Source organism: Pongo abelii, chromosome 1 (genome assembly GCF_028885655.2).
Source record: "Pongo abelii isolate AG06213 chromosome 1, NHGRI_mPonAbe1-v2.0_pri, whole genome shotgun sequence".
Classification (NCBI taxonomy): Eukaryota; Metazoa; Chordata; class Mammalia; order Primates; family Hominidae; genus Pongo; species Pongo abelii.
Genome location: NC_071985.2, coordinates 79,416,331 through 79,439,121, shown reverse-complemented (window position 1 = coordinate 79,439,121; position 22,791 = coordinate 79,416,331). Strand labels below are relative to the sequence as shown.

Genomic DNA, 22,791 nt, shown 5'->3' with positions numbered 1-22,791 from the left:
TTTGACATAGGCTAATTTGATATAAACAAGATTTAAGTTCCTATGGCATACTTCTGGTCACATACACACAAAAATCACCAAGCTTCTTAAAAAAAAAGAACACCAAATACTTCTAATATGAAACATTGAAATAAAAGTGAGCTCTACATACGTCAAAGAAAGGTTAATAAAAGCAAGTAAGACACGTATTTATCCAATTTTTGGCGAATCATTGAGTGACAATGGTCATAGTGGTGGTGGGTTAAATCAAAGAATAATGTTTGCAAAGCAAAAATTGTAATGAGCTCTTCCTACCCACACACCATTAGAAAATAATAACAAATGTGGTGGGCTTGCCAAGTGCTTTTGTACTGCATCATTTATTGCCATGCATTGTATGATTATTGTACACTTTACTGATTTTTATTTGACAATAATTTGTGTCTATTCATTCATTTCCCAAACCATTTATTCCAGTTCAGGGTCATGGATGGCCTCCCATGACCCTATCCCAGCCGCTCAGGATGCAAGGCGAGAATTAACCCTGAACAGGACGCCATTCCATCTCAGGGCTGTTCACCCACACACACCCACTTAGACTGGGACCAGTGAGACACAACAATTCACCTAATGTGCACAGCTTTGGGATATGGGAGGAAACTGGAGTATCCAAGAAACCCCATGAAGGCATGGGGAGAACATGCAAATTTCACACAGACAATGACCCTGGTCAGAAATCAAATTTTTTCTTCATCAATTTTATAGCAAAATGATATTGAGTAAAATGACATTATCTGAAGATCTGCTGTACTAAAATGCCATTGTAGAAGAAACTCAGAGGAAGGGAAAGCAAACTGAAAGACTGAGCATTGACATCCCGAAAGAGATGAAGTTATCTTTGAGAGACTATTATACACTCCCCAGGGGTTTGAGATGCTGTTAATTACTTAATTTAGGCTTTCCTTTGGCCCTGATGGATGAAGGGCTAGGATAAATAGATGTTATAGAAATTTTAAAAAATACTTCTTTTAAGATTTGAGAAATAGTGTGTTCAATCATTGACTCTACCACACAGTTGTTTTTACAAATATCAGTTTGTTTTTCTTCCCTCTTAGATAGTGAGCACACTGTAGGCAGATCTGATTTTTTTTTTTTTTAACCCCTCAGAATTGGTAGGCACTAGACACCTTTTTAGTAAGTGAATAAATGTGTGTCTAACTCAGAAAGGCCTGAAGGATTGTTTTAAAAATACACATTTTGCTGGTTAGGCTTTGAGATAAACAAACATGAAAAGTGCAATGAAGACACACATCTTGTTGAGAAATAAAGTTTTAGGTGAAAAGGTGAAATAGTTAAGAATCTGCAAATATAGAAAAATCAAGACATACAAGGGTTATTGTGTTGAATTATATTGGACCTTCAATCTCAAATGCCATTAACAACAATATGGGCAATAAGAGCATTGTAATCCTCACTTCTTGTGCTGTCTGACTCAGTATTTATACTTTTTATTTGATCTTCAATAAAGCTCCCTTTGTTCTCACACATGAGTAATGGGTTCAAGGTTTTTATTATTCTTCTCACTGCAGTAGGGTGCAGTAGCTGAAAATTTTCTTCAACTTATGTAAGTTCGGATTTTTTCAGTTGAAGCTGTTATCTCCAGAAAGAACATACCTCACCAACACAATCCAGAGGCAGAGCCATGACAAATCTTCCTTTCTGTCCAAAAAGAGGAGCCTGATTCCTAGCACCTGAGAAACATACTGATAACAATATGCATCCCGATGTGACATGGCAAATGAGTTTTTCGTTGCAAAGAACGAATACCTTTCAAAAATAGGGTAGGTGTAAAGATAAAGAGAAAAAATAATCTAAGTACAAGTAGTCTCTGATTTATAGGCTAAGTATCCATTTTGTAATTCCCTCTTTTCCACTGTTTTACCAAGAAAAACAGCAAGTCTGGATGCTGACTATATTACCTCCCTCTTTACTCCATCTTCAGGAAAAGCATTCAAAAACTAGACAGATTCTAAAACAATCCATGTTAACCCTACTTTGGGATATGAACCCTTTAATAAGATAAGCAAAGATATCACTGTTTTCCTCTTCCTTGTGATATTTTTATGTTTTCAATTGCCAGTGTAGTGCAAAGTAACTCAAGGAGATCAAGTGAGGGTGGAGTAGAGGCTAAGGGAGGGAAACAGAGCGATTTGGGGGACTAAATTTACTCTAAATCTTACCTATACAGTTTCAGACCATTGAATTGTTCTAAATTTACATCATTAATGCATTCCGACATGATACACCATCTAGCAAGGTGGTTAAGAGTCCAAGCCTGGTCATCAGAGGGAACCAGATTCTAATCATGCCTGGGCGATCCCCTGGGAAATCTACTTGTTTGATTTTCTTATCTGTAAAAGAAAATAGTAAAACTTACCTTATGGGGTTATTGTGAAGATTAAATAAGATAAAGAATATACACTTAGCACAGTGTTTAACATATAGCAAATACTCATTAAGCCATTATTACTATTACTACAGTTCCTTGGTTATAAAATTGAGGTCAGTGTGAACAACTGGATAGCTGGGAGAGAATTATCATGGCCTTATATATTTCAGATGCCTGTGTGCAATGCTATATACTTAGCATATAATTTCATCAGAACAAAAAAGCATAGTTAAAATCCTGCTAAATATTAGAAGGCAATTTGTGAAAACATTTTATGTTTTTTAGAGCAATTAACATTCTGTTTTAAGCAGAATAAAAATTCACATTTCCTACTCATTCTTATAGAAATCCTCTGTGGTAGATAAATACCAAAAACTGAGCCTCTGATTTCTTGCTTGAACTATAGTTTCTGTAAGAAATGTAATAATATGAGATGTTTTCAGCTTGGGAAGTAGAATATGGAGAGAACCATTTTTCCTCTTAAATAAATGAAATGTACAAACTGTACTCTGTGCCTGTCATTTTTTAATCAACATTATCTTTGTGAGATTTAACCATGTTGTTGCATGTAGCAGCAGACAGTATTCAACTATATAAATATATTAATTTCTTTTTACCCATAATACTGATATTTGGGTTATTTGCATTTTGGGTCTGGTACAAATAGTGCATTACTGTTTGTGTGTGTGTGTGTGTGTGAGTGTGTGTGTATTTCTTTGGGTACATGTATGAAAGCATTTCTGTTGGATTGTTACCTATGACCCAGAATAAAATGTCTGGGTCATGGCATATATTTGACTTTAGTAGGTGCTGCTGGTTTTCAAAAGTTGTACCAATTTACATTCCCTGAAGCAGTGTATGGGAGTTTCAGTTGGTTGTACAAAGTTACCAGCAGTATATGAGTAGTTCAGTGTATGAGAGTGGTGTTCAAACTATTCTAAATTCTTAAAAGCACTGTCTATTTCATTTAACTATTTTGGTGAATGTATGATGTTATCTTAATGTGGCTTTAGACTAGATATATCACTATGTCATTTTCACATAAAAAGAGTTTTATTTCTTTCTTTCCAATTTTTTAAATTAGTTTTTCTTCTTTTCTGTTGTACTGCCTAGGGCCTTAAAAGAATGTAAATACAAATGATATTAGTAGGCATCCTTTTCTCATTCTAAATCTCGGGGGGAAAGCTTTGAATATTTTACCAGCAAGTATAATTTTTTCAGTAGGCTTTTCATAAGTGTTATTTACCAGATTGAGGGACTTGTTTTGTATCCCCAGTTTGTTAAGGTTTTTAAAAATTATTATGAATGCATAATTTTATCAAATACTATTTCTTCACGAGTTTAGATAAACATGTAATTTTTCTCTTCTATTCTCTTAAAGTGGTGAATGACATTGATTAACTTTTTAATATTAAACCAGTTTTGCATTCCTGGAATAAACTCAACTTGATTGTGAAGTATTATGATTTTTGTATATTACTCAATTTGATTTGTCAGTATTTCATATAATAGTTTTGTTTGTTTACTTATAGATATTGACCTGTAATTTTCCTTTTTTGGTGATTTTCTTTTCTTATAATGTCCCATTTTGGTTTTGTTTTCAAAGTATGCTGGCCTCATAAAACAAGTTGAGACATGTGTCTTTTTTTTTTTTTTTTTTTTTTTTTTTTGAGACGGAGTCTCGCTCTGTCGCCCAGGCTGGAGTGTAGTGGTGCAATCTTGGCTCACTGCAAGCTCCGCCCCCCGGGGTTCACGCCATTCTCCTGCCTCAGCCTCCAGAGTAGCTGGGACTACAGGCGCGCCCGCCACTACACTCGGCTAATTTTTTGTATTTTTAGTAGAGACAGGGTTTTACCGTGTTAGCCAGGATGGTCTCGATCTCCTGACCTCGTGATCCGCCCGCCTCGGCCTCCCAAAGTGCTGGGATTACAGGCGTGAGCCACCGCGCCCGGCCGACATGTGTCCTCTTTACTCATTCTTCAGAAGAGTATTTATAATATTACTATTATTTCTTCTTTAAATTAGTGAAAAAATTGATCCTTCATGCCATCTGAGTCTGTCTGAAGATCTCTGAGTGGAAAAGATTAATTCAATTTCTTTAAAATGTGTAAGATTACTCATAATTATTCTTGTGTTAATCTTGTTAAATTCTATTCTCTTTTGTTTGTTTGTTCGTTTGAGACGGAGTCTCACTCTGTCGCCAGGCTGGAGTGCAGTGGCGAGATCTTGGCTCACTGCAACCTCTGACTCCCTGGTTCAAGCGATTCTCCTGCCTCAGCCTCCGGAACAGCTGGGACTACAGGCGCGCCACCACACCCAGCTAATTTTTGTATTTTTAGTGGAGACCGGTTTTCAACATGTTAGCCAGGATGGTCTCCATCTTCTGACCTCGTGATCCACCCGCCTCGGCCTCCCAAAGTGCTGGGATTACAGGCGTGATACACCGCGCCCGGCTTTTTTTTTTTTTTTTTTTTTTTGAGGAGTCTTAGTCTGTCGCCTAGGCTGGAGTGCAATGGCGCCATCTCAGCTCACTGCAACCTCCACCTCCCGGGTTCAAGCGATTCTCCTGCCTCAGCCTCCCAAGTAACTGGGATTACAGGTGCCTGCCACCACACCTGGCTATTTTTTGTGTGTGTGTATTTTTAGTAGAGACAGGTTTTCACCATGTTGGCCAGGCTGGTCTCGAACTCCTGACCTCAGGTGATCCACCCGCCTAGGCTTCCCAAAGTGCTGGGATTGCAGGCGTGAGCTACCGTGCCCGGCCATTAAATTCTGTTTTTAAAGGATCTGTACATTTCTTCTGAATTTTCAAATTTATTTGAATGAAAACATAATTACTCTCGATTTATTTAATATATAGAGATGTGTGTTGATTCCCCCTTTTTTACCCCAATATTGATAATTCATTTTTTTCTCTTTTGTTCTTTCTTAGACTGGCAAATAACTTACTGATTTTCTTGGTCTATTCGAAGTATCTGCTTTTAGCTTCGTGGACTTTCTCCATTATACCTCCTTTTTTTTCTATCTTATTAGTTTCAATTAATCTTTATTTTTTCTTTTATTCTACTTTATTAGTGTTTAATCTTCAGTTTTTTATATTTTTGAGATAGATACTTGAATCACAAGTTTTCAATTCTTTTTTCCCTAATATATCTTAAGACTATAACACTATAAAATCTCCATTACAAATATCCTTAGATGCATTCTATATGTTGGATATGTAGGATTTCCATTGTGTAGTCCAAAATGTTTCTAGCTTCCATTTAAATTTCTTCTTTGATAAATAGTTTATGGAATAAAATAGCTTAATTTCCAAGCATACTGGAATCTTCTGGTTATTTCTTCTGATTATGTCTTTATTTTACACTTGAGTTCTAGCTTGAGCATTTAATTGACTAGTTTCAATGCCTTGAATAATTTTGAGACTCATTTAATGGCTCTGCATATATTTTTCTGCCTTAGTCCATTTTCTGTTGCTACAACTGAATACCTGAGATTGGGTAATTTATAACGAAAATAAATTTATTTTTCATAGTTCTGGTGACTGGGAAGTCCAAGTTCTTGGAGCCACATCTGATGAGAGCCCTATTACTGGTAGAGACTTTCTTTAGAGCCCCCAAGGTGGCATCACATGGCAAGGGAGCTTATTAGAGACAGCCAAACTGGCTTTAATAACAGACCCACTCTCATGATAACTAACCCACTCCTGCAAACCTATTAATCCATTGATGAGGACAGAGCCCTCATAACCCTTTTAAAGGCCCCATCACATTTTAAAGTTCTCATCTCTTAATACTGTTACACTGGGGACTGAGTTTCCACATGAGTTTTGAAAGAGACAAACATTCAAACCACAGTGCATATAGTCATTAACATTTTGGTCAATGTTATATATGCACTTGGAAAAAATATACATAGTTCATCATAGTCGACTTCAGTGTTCCATATGTGTCAATTAGGCCAAGTATTTTTCAGACCTCCCCTCTTTTTAATAATTTTTTTTGTTTTTTTATGTTATGGAGAAAGATATATTAAATATTCTCTATAATTATGGTTTTGTATATTTCTCCTCTTGGTCCATCTAATTTTTAATATTTATTTTTGGAAGCCACACTAATAGATGCATACAAAGTTTAATTGTAATGTTTTCCTATAACATTCACTTTATTAGTTGTTATTAAATGTCCTTTTTCATGTCTAAAATTGTTTCTTCCTTTTAAGCTTATCTTTTCTGGTACTCATATTCTTTGTTTTGCTGATCTTTTCACAAAATGTTCTTCTCATTCTTTTGCTTTTAACTTCTCTTTTTCTTTATATTTAAGGAGTAGCTCTTGTAGCAATCTGTAGCAGCATGATGCTTCTTGTCTTTTAATTAGTGTATTTAGACCATAAGACATTATTGTTATTATTATTTTTACAGTCAATATTCATTCAGACTTACTGACATATTTGCCATTTATTTTGCACTTTATTTGTTCCTGAATTTCTATGTTTCTAGGTAAAATCATTTAGAAAGTGTTTAGTGTGAATTTGCTGGTAGCAAATTGATCTCAAGTTTTACTTTGTCTGAAACTATCTTCATTTTGTTTTAACAAAGATACTTTCACTAGGCATAGAACTTCAGAAGGGCAGTTATTTGTTTCCAGTACTTAAAAAATGTCATCCCATTGTCCCTGGTTTTCATTGTTTCTGTTGAGCAGTCAGCCTAAAGTCTTGCTTTTGCTACTTTGGGGCCAAAATATCTTTATTTCTCTGGCCATTTAAAAATTTTTCCTTTTTGTTGTTTGTGTTTTGTTTGTATCTCACCAGTCTTATTATGATGTATGTAGGTATCATTTTCTTTTATTTGTATTTATTCATCTTGTTGTTTAAAGAGCCTCTTGAATCAGTGACTTGATGTCTTCCATCAACTTTGGACAAATTTTAATCAAACCCCCAATTTATTTAAATTTCCCCCATCCCCTCTTTATTCTTCTTCTGAAATTCAACTACATGGATGTTAGATATTATCTGTATGTCTATATCTTATCATATATATCTCTTCTGTTTTTTTCTATACTTCTCATTATTTTTGCTCTCTGCTTCCGTTTTTTCTTCTGACCTATTTATTTTCCAGCTCACTAATTCCCTCTTGAGCTGTGTCACATATCCTGATAAACTCATCTCTTGAGTTCTTAAGCTCAGTTTTTGCATTTTTTAGTTCTAGAAATTTCATTTGATTCTTATAGTTCCATGTTTTCTTGTGAAATTCTCATCTTATCATTTATTACTTTGATTATGTTAATTAGTTATTTTTTAGTCCATGTCTGCTATCTCCAAAATCTGGGCCATCTTTTTCTGTTGTGTATTGTTTCTCTCAAACTAATTTTTTAATACACTAGATTTTTTGGTGCCTTTTTTTGTTATTTTTATCAAATGTTGGACATTTTGTATAAACATTAAAATGATTCTAGGCCAGATGTGGTGGCTCACGCCTGTAATCCCGGCACTTTGGGAGGCTGAGGTGGGTGGATCACTTTAGGTCAGGAGTTCAAGACCAGCCTTGCCAACAGAGTGAAACCCTGTCTCTGCTAACAATATGAAAATTAGCCAGGTGTGGTGGCAGGCACCTGCAATCCCAGCTACTTGGGAGGCTGAGACAGTAGAATCACTTGAACTTGGGAGGCAGAGGTTGCAGTGAGCCGAGATCACACCACTGCCCTCCAGCCTGGGTGACAGAGCAAGACTTTGTCTCAAAAAAAAAAAAAAAAAATGACTCTAGTGCTATATTCCTCCAGAGAGGATTCAACCTATCTTGAAAGGCAACAGAGAGACAGATTAGCTCAATCCAACCTGGGACTAAACTCAGTCTTTCTAAGGCTCAGTCTACATGCAATTTTTTTGCGTTCATAGGGTGTAGCTTTCCAGGACTTCTAACAGAGAGCCTGGATTGTTTCTTACGGATTCTTCTCCTTGACATGAACTTCAGTTTTTGTCTCCTTAGTATTGTCAAGTTGCAAAAATCTCTGATTTGCCATTATTCACATTATGTTCTGCTTCTTAGCCTTTTGCCTATGCAGCTTAATTGGCTAATACCTTGTGGGGAAAACTGATGTGAATGTTGGTCTCATTTGTCTCAGCCTCCCTTCTCTATAAAATCTCATCAATACCAAACTCCAATTTCTCTTCCTCCAAAGCCATACAGTTGCATAAATCTCTACTGTTCTCCTTTTTTAAACAAATACTATCTCTTTTTTCAGTCTTTTGTTCTATTCCAAAGTGCTGCCGATAACCCAAGGATAAAAATGGAATGAAACAAGTCTGACTTACCTCAGAGCATCCTTGTCTGGAATATACGGTTGCTCAAGTCTTGATCGCCTTGGCAGGTGTCTGATATTTGAAGTGAGGAAGATATAAATATTTTTAGGTTCTTAAGTTGCTTTTGCAGGGAGCACTACTCTTCTGCTCTAAGCTACTACGTCATTGCCAAAAGAATTTCTGAACTAACTTTTAGTGAGTATTTATTACTTGCCAGCCACTATGTTAGGTCTTACTTATTATCTTACTTTTTTTTTTTTTTTTTTTTGAGATGGAGTCTTGCTCTGTCACCCAGGCTGGAGTGCAGTGGCACAATCTCAGCTCACGGCAAGCTCTGCCTCCCGGGTTCACGCCATTCTCCTGCCTCAGCCTCCCGAGTAGCTGGGACTACAGGTGCCCGCCACCACACCTGGCCAAGTTTTTGTATTTTTAGTAGAGACAGGGTTTCGCCATGTTAGCCAGGATGGTCTTGATCTCCTGACCTCCTGATCCGCCCCCCTCAGCCTCCTAAAGTGCTGGGATTACAGGAGTGAGCCACCACTCCCAGCCTTACTTTTTTTTCAGATGTACTTTGAGCTTCTGAGACTGAAAGTGTGAGACTCAGAGGAACTAAGTTACTTGCTCAAAATTTCTTTAAAGAGTTAGAAGCAAAGAATAAACTTTCAAAGCCTCTAAAGCCTCTAGTCTTTACACCACATTAGGGACAAAGTAGGATGTAATACAGTGTCTAGTAATGGTTAAAGATTAATGGTGAACTACTACTTTATGTCATTTGGTCCAAAATAGAATATAAATGTTGATATCTTTGATCCTGTGTAATAATTTTTAATGGAGACTGAGACACACAATAGTAATGAGTATTAGAGAGGTCACTAAATCTCTTTTCATATTTTGAAGAAAATAATTCTGACTTTTGGCTTAAAGGAGCAGATGATGCTCAAAAGAACAAATCAGGAAAGAGGAAAGAATAAAAGGGTAAGTAGCAAAAGGAAGTGTTTTTTTTTTTCCAGTATGTATTTCGGAGATAGGTAGTTTTGGTGCTTTAAATGCAGAGCTGGGTACCAGGTTCATGAAAGACAAAGGTATGTATTGTATAAAGAGGTGAATGGTGACTTAACAAAATGTGGAAATAATAGGTTTGTGATCTGCAAAGTGCTGATATAACACATTATTTTAGACTTTTTAATAAAAGCTAGTTTTCTTATTTCCACTATATAAATCCTTACTTCTTTCTGTAGTGATAAAGGCAAGAAAAGAATGTCAGGAAAGAATGACAACTGGAGGTAGTGACAAATGTAACTGGTCCTATATACACTCATACCTTTTACACTGAGTTCCTCACATACACATTATCTCAAAGCATCACTTTGAGGCAGGAAAGAAAAAAAAGTCTCTGAAATTTTGTGAAATTACTGTGGAGAAAAACTTGAAATAAGGCAGATTCGGGTGTCTTTAACAAGATAAAAACAAGAAAAATTAGGGTAAAATATATACCTAACCTAACAGGTATAAAGGGACAAAAGAAGTTGTGACCAGCTTGGATGTTTACCTGTGAGCTAGCATTATAGGAAAAGTGGAGATCTTGGAGAAAAGAGAGAGACAAGTTCAGAAATTTAGAGGTTTATAGAAGGGGAGGAAAGCAGGCAGAGAAGTGGGCTGTACTTGGTTCCAGATTTATGGGAGCAGGAAGCCAAGGAAGGTTATCTAAAGTGGCACACACACCAGGTATGCTATAAATAAGCACCAAAGTCAGCTGAAGAACCTTATGCATTTCAAATCAGCCTAACTTACCCAGGTCCAGAGAATTTTGTATTTGTACTGTTAGATTCCATCTCACATCTGCCTGGCCTGGAAACAGAGCTTCAGGGCCCAAAAGTTGAAGAGCTTGCAGAGGCACCAACCTAGTCTGGGATCTCAGTTTAGATGTCTTATTCAGGGCCAATAATCTGGTGAGTATGCAGGTTCTCAAATTCTCAGAGTGAGACACAAGAAAACCTACCAGGCGTGAATTCTTCCTGCAAAGGAATGAGGGGTTGGCATTGGTTTCTCTTGCAGCTCTGTGTGCTGCTGCTTGCCTAGAGCCATTCCCATTTTAAAGCATCTAAGTTACATGCATATGCCCATCCTTAAAGGATTTTTCTAAAATAGGAAGATAGCAAGAATTAAGCTTCCTATTATCCTGTGAAGCCCAGAAGAATCTGAGCATAAGGTAAAGAGTGGAGGAAGAGAACTAACATTTGTTGAGTATTGATTATGATAAGGCATTTTTCCTTTATTCTCTTTCTTAATCCTCTCAATAGCCATTTGTGGTACATCTGAATCGGCCTGGTGAGTAAGATTTGGGTTCCTCAAGACAGAGAAAGTATGACACTTGCATACTCATATTTCCTCTGAGAGCATCTGGCAAGACACCTGGACTACTAACTGTTGTTATGTTTATATAATATGAACACACTATAAATATAATACATACATATTCACATATAGTGTTGCCTATTCACCTCCTTCAGTATTATTTTATTTTCAGTTCCAATTCCATAAGGATGTATTGGCTATTTTGCATCAGGATTGATGCTAGCTAGATAATATAGTCAGACCTGGAGGTGGTATCAAAGAGGAAGGAATTTGGGATAATTCCTAGGTTTACTACTGGGGCAAGAGTTTAAGTTTATGTTTCTTCAATAAATGTGCAGATCCAGCAAGGAGATATCTATCTTTTTTTTCTTCAGAGCTTACTATATGCTAAGCACTGTGATAAATTGATTGCCTGCATTCTTATTTAATTTTCACAAATATATATGGTAGGTGCCATAATAAGCATTATTTGAGAGATGAGTAAGCTGAGGCTTGGAGTGGTAACTTGCTCAGTTTGCACAAAATGACAGTAAGTAGGTGGACAAGCTTAAGGTTTACATTTTGGACTAATTGGCAAACAGGTGGTAGTTAACTGCTATGGTTTGGATATGGTTTGTTTGTTGCCACCAAAGCTCATGTTGAAATTTGATCCCTAGTGTGTGCGAGTTGGAGGTGGGGCCTAGTGGGGGCTGTTTGGTTTATGGCAGTGGATCCCTCATGAATGGCTCAGTGCTGTTCTAGCATTAGTAAAAACATTCTTGTTCTCACAAGAGTGAATTAGTTCTCAGGAGAATGGATTCTCATGAGAGCAGGTTGTTATAAGCTGGGATGCCCCTAAGGTTTCCCTCTCTTCACACATGTCCACTTCCCCTTTTACCCTCTCTGCCATATTGTGATGCAGCAGAATAGGTCTCACCAGAAGCCAGGACTTGAACTTGAACTTATACTTGAACTTCTCAGCCTGCAGAACCATGAGCTAAACAAACCTCTTTTCTTTATAAATGACCTAGTCTCAGGTATTCTTTTTTTTTTGGAGACAGAGTCTTGCTCTGTTGCCCAGGCTGGAGTGCAGTGGCGAGATCTCGGCTCACTGCAAGCTCCACCTCTTGGGTTCATGCCATTCTCCTGCCTCAGCCTCCCAAGTAGCTGGGACTACAGACGTCTGCCACCATGCCTGGCTAATTTTTTGTATTTTTAGTAGAGACGGGGTTTCACTGTGTTAGCCAGGATGGTCTCCATCTCCTGACTTTGTGATCTGCCCGCCTCAGCCTCCCAATCAGATATTCTTTTATAACAACATAAAACAGACCAAGACATAACTCATAAAAAGTATGATATCTTCTAAGAACAACCTATTTATTTTGAAAGACAGTAAAATGAAGACCAGAATTCTGGAGAATATAAATATTTAAGGAGTGAGCAGAGAAAAAGGAGTACACTATGAAAACCAAAATAAGTGGTCAGAGAAATAGAGGACCAGGAGAAATATACTCAAAAAAAAAAAAAAAAAAGATGCTCAACACTATCAATTATAGCATAAGCATTTAGCAAAATAAGGCCTGAGGAATACTTACTGCATTTGTAAATGTGCAGGTCACTGATGTCTTTAGCTAAAGCTGCCTCGGTGATATATGCAAAGTCAGTGTCCAGCCAGTGATTTGAGGAGCAGATGGGCTTAATGAAACTATTCTAGGTCCCACCTGAATATATTGGGCTTCCCAGCCTATAACAGAGCGGATCAATTACCAGCTCATTACTTGGAAATATATTTTTAGTCTGACTTCCTTTGATTATTATAAAATTTCAAAATAATTCAATGGGGCTATTGGATAAAGAATAGAGCATAGGAGAAATGCTCCTGAAATAACACTTATTATTACAAGAATCAGAATTGGAAGGATGAAAGAGAGTTCCTTTCAAGCCTGACATAAAGAATCCTAAAAACATTAAAATATGGGAACCCTGCAGAATCCATTTTGCATTTGTCTTTTCCCCTATATCACTGCTAATGAATATGTCCTAGATTGTCAACCATGAGAAGGAAAACATTTTGATTCCCACAGCATGTTATTTGCCTGAGAGTGGTGTTGTCTTCTTTATGTGTCATGGAACCTGTGACCTGTCACCTAATTATCATGTTAGTTTATTAACATGTCAGGGAGTGCAACCCCTGGTTTCCACCTCAGAGAGGAAATTGCTTAGGGTGGGAGACATTCTGCTAGCCAGAAAAGGCAGAGTTCTGCCAACTTTCAGTGCCAGGGAAACCCTAGACAGTAATCAGTACCAAACCTGACTATTAATAGGACCACCCAAAGGCACATGGCTGGGAACCAAACCTCTCTCCTACCTTCGTCTGATCTATTGGCAAGTTTCCTTGCTAGATCCAGCTTTGCTCCCACTTACCTAGGGAGGAATTCGAAAACAGGAGTTATTGTAAAGGAGGTAGGGCAGAAGGAATGGTTGGAAAGTGGGTCTCAGATGCTGGAAGGGTCATAAGGGAGAAGTTTCTGGTTAGTTACATCATGCAGGGCTTCAAACTTCAAAAAATAATAATTGATGGATGGAAGTCAAAGCTAAAGCCAAAGAAAGGCCTACACATGTTCAGAGATTTTGAGTTACAAATTCTCTTTTTCCAACTCTCTCTCCCACCCCCAAAAGTCACATGGGGAAAGCAAAGTAGTGATTAAGGAACTACAGGGGCAACAGCAGGCTATTCTCCAGGACCTTCTAAATGCCAGGCCAAGCCTGCCGCCTGCTTGGGAGATGAGTATGTGCTGTCCGCTAAAGCTTCCTCAAGTCTCCTCTCCTGACATCTTTCTGCCAGATGGTCGTTCGAATTCTTAGGGTGCTTGGCCTTCCTGGTTCCTACAACGTGAGCCAAGCCCAGAGAACTTTGGTCCTTCAATTTCCCCGTTGCTCCACCCCTCTTGCGAGCAGGACCTGGAGCCTGGAGGTCAAGGAGAGGCTAGGAGCAGCGACCTATGGGGCTCTGGGAAGGAGCTCCCGGCTTGCCTATGGGTGCCCTGGGGAGAGCATCACCTCCGGCTCAGAGGGTTTCGGGAACGCCTTCTCCAGCTCAAGCACGCCTTTTGTCGTTTATGAGGTGAACGCATTATCAGCTCTGTCTTGAATTTCCCTGAAGGGTTATCCCGATATTTTAAAATTGCAATCCAGACTCTCAACAAATTACAAATGTGTGTAAACATAATCAGAGTGTGGATCCAATCCACTTGTAATTGCTAATAGAAAAAAAGGAAAAGAAAAAACCCACAAAGACTTAAACAAGCAAGAAAAGCCGGGGGGCGGTGGGGGGATCAGTTCTGCAGGGTGTTTGCCTTTGTGATTTGCTTCCTAGGAGACCGTCCCAACGCGTCCCGCAGCCCACCCTACCTCGCAACTCCCTGCGGTGATGTCTGGGCTAGAGGAATCCAGGGCTTGGTCCCTGCAGCTGAGGCCTACGGGATATCCCGGGAAAGAGCAGCCTCTCCCGAGTGGTGAAGAGTCCCTCAAGCCTTCGCGCTCTGGTGACCTCGCGGGATTCTGAGAAAAGCACTGCGGAACGGCGGGAGAGGGCCCTGCTGCTTGCTTCGAGCCCCCGCCCCCACCCCTTGCGCCCCGGGGACCGCAACTAAGTCCCCGACGCCGCTCTTCCCTTTTCCTGAATACCCTGGGACTGTGCTCCCGAGTTCCAGCTCCTAGGACTCAAAGACACTCTCCGTTCCTCACTCTTCAAAGGCCACCTCCTTTTCTAGAGGTGGGCTCCCCGACCTTGCGCTTTTAGAGCTGCAGGAGCGGCGCTGCACAGGTCTGACAAGCCCAGCTCATTGGCAGGTATTTGAGCCATCAGTCCGAAAGACATTTGGGGAAAATATTGCACATAGAAATTCATATTATACATTATGTATATTATATAATATTATATATATAGTCCATAAATTAGTAAGTGTGTGCGGTGTTTTTCTTGAAACCGTTAGCATCCTAGTTGGTATTGGTGGTATTGGTTGATATTAACACGAATGACAAGTGGGTGATTTTCAAGAAGCACCCGGTGCCTCTAGAGAATGCGTCGGAATATCAGCGGAGACGACTGCGTATGCCTCCGGATGCCCATCTATAAACTCTCTTGCTTGTGGCTATTCCTCGTTCCCCAACCATATTGACCATTCACCTGGATAAGGCAATTTCCTCGAAAGGGCGATCTGAGGACGCTGACCCCCTAAATGACTGAGGACGCTGGATCTTTAGGGGAAACATCGTGTCTTGGGGGTGCCAAAAGTCCCCAGCCCTTACCCACACCTTTGTCACGACGGGCAATTCGGTCTGTGTAGGGGAAAAACAGCAACGTTAAAATGCAACTGTGTAAATGAGGATAGAGAATGCGAAAGGAGGGAGAGGCAAGGAGCTGCTCTATTTCTAGGGAGGTGTTGGGAAGACTGATCCGCTCCAAGGACAAACCGCTGGGAAGGGAAAAACGGCCCACATCGAACTGGATGCCGGGTGGAAACCTCTCTGCGCTGTTAGATTGCGTCCAGTACAGCAGATGGCAAGAGCACGTGCGGCGCTCAGCTTAGGCTCTCGGAGGCAGCTGAGTTGGAAATCCCGAAGGAAGGCACCCACAAGCTCCCACTCTGCGCTGGCCCACCCGCGTGCACTCCCACCCCCCACGCGCGTCCCTGGCTCAGAAGCACACAAATATTTACTGCTTAGAGCCGGTACCGCTGGGGAGATCGAGCGACGTGCGCGGCGCACAGTGCGGCCCTGGCAGGGCTCTGGGCTCCGGGTCGGGGGTTCGAGCGGCCAAGGGATGGGGTGGGGGCGGGGAGAGTGGGGGGAGGGCGAAGGACCGCCGAGAGGAGGGGGGAGTGGGTGGGCTAATGATGAAAAAGTCTCCTCCATCCCAGCTCCTTAATTAAATGCATGGAAAGAACCGAGGCGAGCACATCTGGTTTCAATCTGCAGCCCTTTGATGGCATCAAATGTTCTTTTCCCAGATCAGGGCTGGAAGTTCTGGGCTAACTATGGCCGTTTGGAGCCCAGAAACCATTTACACACACTCGTACCCTTCTTTCTCTCCAGTCGAGCCTCTTGGCTATAGGACGAAAAAAAAAAAAAAAAAGTCTAGCAATCAAGGGAGTGCGGGAGTACGGATGCGTGTGTGTGTGTGTGTGTGCGCGCGCGTTTAAAGAACATAAAACGCCACAAATAAGCAATTAATATTTTACTTAGTCGTTATATAGTAACTCATTTCTAATGAGACTGTTAAAGCTGTTACCAAATTCCAACAGGTCATGAAAAAACTGCTCAGCACCTCTCTGTCTTCTGTCAGGTTACGGCTCCGCAGACGGACGACAGAGGATTATCCGCAAACTTAGATGGGGGTTCCTCCCCCGCTCTCTGTCCTCCCGCCACCACAGCCAGGCTGGACGCAGAACTGCACGGAAGCCTCCCCAACTCCTGCCTCTGGGAGTGCTCCTGCCTGCTCCAAAGAATCTGGGCAGCGGGACCCTCTGGGTTTAGCGTCCTCGCCTGGGGAAGCAACTTTGGCCTTACCGTGGAAGTTACAAAATTGGCGGGGGTAGGGAGAAAGATTATAATATATATTTGGAGTCCTTTCCTCCAGTTTAATAAACACGTACTTTTCTCATTGCCCTAGCCCTGGTATTCCTAATGGCGGGGAAAGCCTCAAATAAACTCGGTGCCCTCTGGATCGCCCCAGTCTGCCTTTAGTCCTTGCGAGAGGCGTGAGAGAGCTTCCCATTATCATCCCTCTTGTTATTTTTACTACATTATTTAATAGGCTCCCTCTACGGAACCAAAAATAGCCTTAATATGCTTACTTTCTCCCTGTACTCCACCCAAAACTATTAGAACAGCAGAAAATTGTTTTTTTTTGGGGGGGGTGGGGGTTTGGGGGAAGGCAGAAGGAGAAGAAAATTTGATTGTGATGGTGGCGGATTTTTTCCAAATTTCCCCACAGCTGTTATCAAAACATGCAAATGAGATTTTCCAACAGGATCTTAAACAAATCTGGAGGAGTTAATGCCGAAGCAAAATAATCAGCACGTTTGAAGTGACTGTGAGTTTCAGTTTGTCTTTTCTCCCCGTGATATTATTGCAGGGGAATGATAATTAGACCTTTAGAAATCCAAAGGGGCTCTCTTGCTCTCTTCCCTCTCTCATTTCTCTTCTCTCGTTCTCTCTCTCTCTCTCCCTTCCTCCCTCCCTCTCTCCCTCCCTCTCTCTTGCTCCCTCCCTCTCCCTTTCTCTCTAACTCTGATGTTGGCAAAGGGGGTTTTCTTAATCAGACTGTTTTTTGGTCCCAGGGAAAGGAGGAAGAAGGAGATTGTGATGGAGAAAGGGGGTCTGTGAAACGTCAGGCACGGCACAAAGGCTTTGCCACGTAATTACAGGCTCCTATTAAGTCGAGATCTGCCCTCCCAGGGGTCTCCAATTTTCTTGTATTCCCTACAAAGCCTCCTCTGCATGCCAGTTTGTGCCTTTTGAAGTGCCAGAGAGCTTCTTGATCCAACTGAGAAGGAAAAAGGAGCCCAGCAAGAAGAGGGGGAGAGACAGAAGGGAAAGGGGGGAACCCACCAGCACCCTCCGTCGGACTCTTGAAGCCTTTTTTTTTATTCTTCTTATTATTTTTTTTTTACTCTTTACAAAAAGTAAAGTGAGAATCCTGCTCTCTAATACATCTGCAAGACATCACCCTCTCCTCCTGAAACTTTAGTCACTCCTGAGAATCCACAGGAGTGCAGAGAGGGGGGAACACGTTTTCTTGAAGATGTTTTAAAGCTGGAACAAGCCTTCTTCTGTTGGTGCTTGAACTCTTGCCTGGGAATAACTTTTTTAACCTTTAAAAAAACCATTCACTTTGATTCTTCTCTCCCACTCCTTCTCTCTTCTTCTGTTTGCCTAACTCCCCCGCCCTGCTGGCCTCCGCTTTCCTCTCTCCCCCTTATTATTATTTTTAGTCTGTGCGTGTGGACACTTTTGGAGAGTTGGAAGGGATTTTTTTCTCCTGACTTGAACATAGGGTGACTTTTTAATATTGTATTTTAGTGTGGATTATCTCTTTGGACCGCGCCGGACTTGGCCTCAGGAAAGCAACCAAGGCTGCGGAAGGCGGCTGGTGCAGAACGCTCTGCTCTACAGAAGGGGGTCCCCCGCCCTCTTTTCCAATTTTTTTTTTTTTTTGGCCTTCCTCTCCTTCCCTCCCTCTTCCTCTCTCTCTCTCTCTCTCTCTCTCTCTCTCCACTACCCCCCTCTTTCTTCCCCACTCGGCTCCTCTCCCCCCTCGCGCCCACAGCGTTTGGTGTTGATTCGAGCGGGAAGAGGGGGGTGGGTGGGATCGGTGGGGGAGACCATGACCTCCAGCTACGGGCACGTTCTGGAGCGGCAACCGGCGCTGGGCGGCCGCTTGGACAGCCCGGGCAACCTCGACACCCTGCAGGCGAAAAAGAACTTCTCCGTCAGTCACCTGCTAGACCTGGAGGAAGCCGGGGACATGGTGGCGGCACAGGCGGACGAGAACGTGGGCGAGGCTGGCCGGAGCCTGCTGGAGTCGCCGGGACTCACCAGCGGCAGCGACACCCCGCAGCAGGACAGTGAGTGAGGGGCGCATGCCCACGGGGGTGTGTGCCCGGGACAGAGGGCGGGGACCCGTGTAGGGCAGCTAGAGCCCGTCCGCGGCCAGAAAGACAAGGTCCTGGGACCAGGAGAGGTGATGGCAGACTTCAAAGGAAGGGCCAGTCACAGGGGAAACCAGATGAGAAAAGCGGGTCTCGGCCGAGGGCATAGCCAAGGAGGACGCTGGAGAGAGGCTCCCAAGGTCCGGGGACACTCCTAGGCCCTGCGGTGTCAGGCAGAGACTCTGTCCGCGGCGGACTCTCTTTACTTCGGCCAGGCACCGGCTCGGTTCATCCCGCACGCGGGGCGGTGGGGCTGGGCTGGGAAAAGGTCTTAGCGGCGTGCAAACTCAGAGAGCCAGCGCTGTTTGGGAAAGCAGCAGGTTAAAGATGCTGAGTCGGGTTGGAAGGGCTTCTCTCGGGCAGCGTATGACGGCTTGAGGGAGGGCACCAGGCACAGGGAGCAGGACTTGGCGCTGCTCAGGCTGCACACTCCACGCAGGCACCCTAAGGCCGGGCGCGACCGGGAGGCCGCGAGAGAACGCCCGGCCCGAGACGCTGGAGCTGCTCTCTGCCCCCTGCTGTTGCCTCTACCGCAAATGGGTTTGACACTGGCAGAGTCAAAAGCCCGGCTGACTGGGGAAAACTCAGGCCAAGCAAAGGGAATGTCCTTTACGGGTGAAACCTGAAATCCAGCCCCGCATGATCCCGCACAGGCGAGCTGCATCCGGGAGGCGCGGGCTTCAGTGCGGAGGCCAGTGTCACCTTAGAGGAGCTCTCCCTATTGGCTCTTAAACGTCCAGAAAAGTCCAGTTTCCCTTCCCCATCCTCACCAACCAACCTCGCGACCCATGAAAATCTCGCTTAGCTAGTGCCTTAAAAAGAGACTGCAATTGTATCCCCATGTCCCCAAGTCTGTAACAGACCGGTCACCCTGTTCATCCCAGGTGACATGTGGCCAGATACGTACAGATACTCCCTCTTCTCGAGGTTGCAAGAGTCTGAACTTAGCTGTAAGTTCTCAAATGAGGCTGGTCGCTTTCTATGTCAGTAGTTGCTGGTTACCATTTTGTCTTCAAATTTGGAAATCGTGGAACCAGGGGGCCCGCCAGCATTCTATGATTTTCACAAAACATTGCCTATTTCAGACTCTCAAAGAATAGACATGCAAATCAAACTGCACATAGAAACAATTGGAAACAGGGCCCGGGCACAGTGGTGGCCCCGCGGGCCACGCTAAAGCAAGCCGCAGAGAGAGCCTCTGGTGTGCTCAGGGCGCCTGGTCTTCACCCTGCTTCCTTAGTTCCGGCATGGGCGCCCCTGGGTGTTTTTACCCAAAAGCGGCCTAGGGCGGATCCACCCAATGCACTAGCAGACGGCTACAGGAACTGAATGAGGAAGTCTGGCCTGGACATCAGAGAAAGGTGGCCAACTCTGAGGAATGAAGAACCAGGTGTCCCCAAGTTCCGCATAAAGAGCTAGGCGCAGAGACAGAGACGTTCTGTTTAGGGTTTGGGTGCTTGAGAGGCTGCACCCGCAGCATTACTTAAGTGTTTGCATAGGCACTCTTAGTTCTAACAAAATGCACTGAGAAATACTACGATTGTTTTTAAAAGTTTTACCAGGGAAAATGAAAAACGAAAAATGTAGGGAGAGTCCAGTCGTGGTGGCTCATGCCTGTAATCCTAGCACTTTGGGTGGCCGAGGCGGGCAGATCACGAGGTCAGGAGTTCGAGACCAGCCTGACCAACGTGGTGAAACCCCTCTCTCCTAAAAATACAAAAATTAGCCGGGCGTAGTGCCGAGCGCCTGTAATCCCAGTTACTCAGCAGGTTGAGGCAGGAGAATCGCTTAAACCCGGGAAGCGGAGGTTGCAGCCAGCCCAGATAGTGCCACTGCACTCCAGCCTGGATGACAGAGTGAGATTCCGTCTCAAAAAAAAAGTAGGGAGAACAGCATTTGGTGTAGACCCCAGCTTCGCCAATTCTGCACGTCCAGTCGTTTCTGTTTTGCCAGGACGACTTATTAATTGCAGCGTTTACCACTGTTCGGATACTAGAGGCTGGACCCACAACAGAAAACAGGACCACGAAAAAACTTCTGCTTAGAAGACCAGAGTGGGGCAGGAGAGACTAGATGCTGCTTTGCCCTATGAGGAGGCTGGAGGATGAGAAAACCAGGGCCAAGGCCAGCGGCCTCGGCCAGCCTGGGGAATAAGCCAGCCGTGGTGGCTCTCAGATGCTGCAGGGGAAGAGGGATGCAAATTGTACCGTTGTTTGTCTCTGAGTGGACGCCACTCCCGAGAAGGGAGCTCGGGATTCGTCGTGACCTTAGAGTGGGTATGGAGCCGGGCTGGCCAGAGGAAGCTAGCTATGGAGCGCCCCCGAGCAGATTCGGATGCGACGCGCGGTGGCTGGGAGGCTGCCCTGGACTGGGGACTGGCTTCTGTGAGACCTGAGCCTGGCACCTCAGAGGCCCTGTGGAGCACGTGGCGTCCTCAGGAGCGCTCGAGGACAAGCTCAGCATCCCGGGCGGAGTTGGGGACTGTATGTCCCAGGAGAAGGGGAGAAGACTCTAGAAACTCGCCCACGTGATACTTGGGCTCATCTCAGAGTTACAATAACTAGAGAGGCCTTGTGGGGAGAAGACCCAGAAAGGAAACTGAGGCTCAGAAAGAGGATGCTCTGAGGAAGCATGATCAAGAGACAGCTTCGGAAGGAGGCCGCAGAAGGCAGAGCGAGGTGATGGGGACGAAGTGACAGGCACCTGGAGCTAGGAAAGTAGCCGAGAAACACATACACGCACACACACACACACACACACACTCCAGGCCTTGCTTCCTGGAGAGATGAGGGTAGTGTTCTAACGAATAGTTTGTTGCTTTTATAAGCACTTTTCTCAACCTCTCTTTTCTCCGCTGGCATGAGAATAGGAGGGCCTGATGAGTCTTATGGTAGCAAGCGTCCAGGGTTACCAGCATCCCTAGTTCTTGGGCTCCCATCAAGAGTTGCCAAGAAAGCTGTTGTGAGCTACTTGGAAGTCAGGACAGCTGGGCCTCCAGCTTGCAGTGACAATGAGGCTCAGACTGTAAATCAGGGAAGAGGGGAGTGTCTCGGGAAAGGATGGCTAGAGCAGACTCTCCTCCACCCACAAAGGGACACAGGGATGGAACCAGGAGTCTAGCGCTCTTTGTATCCCGCTGGAAGTCTACTCGAGTGGGAAACGATTGTCTCCTGAAGAGAGATGGGGAACATTAAAAAGAAGCCTTTGGCTCTTTTAGCTATATAGAAACAGTCCTTGTCCTTTCTAAATTTTCTCTTCAGCTGAAATTAGCAAAACAAACTCCACTTACATCTTCAATATCAGATTCTTAATTTTGCAAAATTCCTAACTATAACCTGGGCCGAATATAGTTAGAAGGAGTAGGTATTGTCTAAAGTGAGGGCTTCTCCCAGACCCTCCCCACCCCACTCACCATCAGCAATTCTGTCCCCACTCCCAGGTTGGTTGATATTCACTACACTGTCCTCTCTGTAGAATGCTTTCTTTCCCTTTTTACTGAGTCTCCCAAACTAGTAAATTCTCAACTTCTGTGCTCAAATACATTAAGTGTTCAAAGAAATAGTTCTTTAACATTGTTTGGGATCCAGTGGCTAATGGGAGACTGTGGAGTGTGAATGGGGGTGGTGGCAGAACGTGGGTAATCAGGGAGAGGAAAGAGGAACAGGTCATAAAAATAGGCAGACCTACTTCAATGAGGACAGTGCATCCCGCTGTCATTTCTTAAAGTGAACTTCTGCAAACTCTTTAAAAAAAATGCGCCTGCCTTCCACGTTTCCAACCTCTAAATTAGTGAAACCAGATTGTCCTAATAAGACCTTTTGTTGGAAACACATGTAGTCATAAAAAGGTAGACGGAAAGTCAATTAGACACGCGCGCACACACGCGCACATTCACAAGCCGGTGCTAAGTGTGCACCCGGCGCAGCTGGCTCCCGGGCCGCGGCGGGATGCAAATGCAAAACAGCGACGCGGGAAATCGATTTGTCACAAAGGGAGAGGTGTAAACGCAGCGCAAAG

At 43.2% G+C, this 22,791-nt stretch overlaps 1 protein-coding gene and 1 long non-coding RNA gene across 7 annotated transcripts in view; one reads left to right on the top strand and one right to left on the bottom strand.

The window, feature by feature from the left end:
* Positions 1 to 1,103: 1,103 nt before the first annotated feature.
* LOC103890713 (uncharacterized) lies at positions 1,104 to 14,826 on the bottom strand. Of its 2 annotated transcripts, XR_655021.4 has the most exons (7): positions 14,471 to 14,826; positions 13,428 to 13,483; positions 12,655 to 12,803; positions 10,517 to 10,740; positions 8,738 to 8,797; positions 4,284 to 4,498; positions 1,104 to 2,390 (listed from the first exon to the last, which is right to left on the bottom strand). It is a non-coding gene; the product is annotated as an uncharacterized LOC103890713 (long non-coding RNA). The 2 variants fall into 2 exon arrangements; XR_008511541.2 differs by lacking the exons at positions 12,655 to 12,803; positions 13,428 to 13,483.
* Positions 14,827 to 16,411: 1,585 nt separating this feature from the next.
* PRRX1 (paired related homeobox 1) overlaps positions 16,412 to 22,791 on the top strand; it is a 77,265-nt gene continuing 70,885 nt past the window's right edge. For 2 of the 5 annotated variants that reach the window (XM_002809802.5, XM_003775500.5), the window contains exon 1: positions 16,799 to 18,690. In XM_002809802.5, coding sequence (XP_002809848.1) covers positions 18,450 to 18,690 — 241 coding nt within the window. In that variant the 5' untranslated portion in view covers positions 16,799 to 18,449. Of the gene's footprint in view, positions 16,656 to 16,798; positions 18,691 to 22,791 lie in introns of those variants that run through there. The other 3 variants (XM_063726503.1, XM_063726499.1, XM_009241036.4) reach the window with 3 other exon arrangements.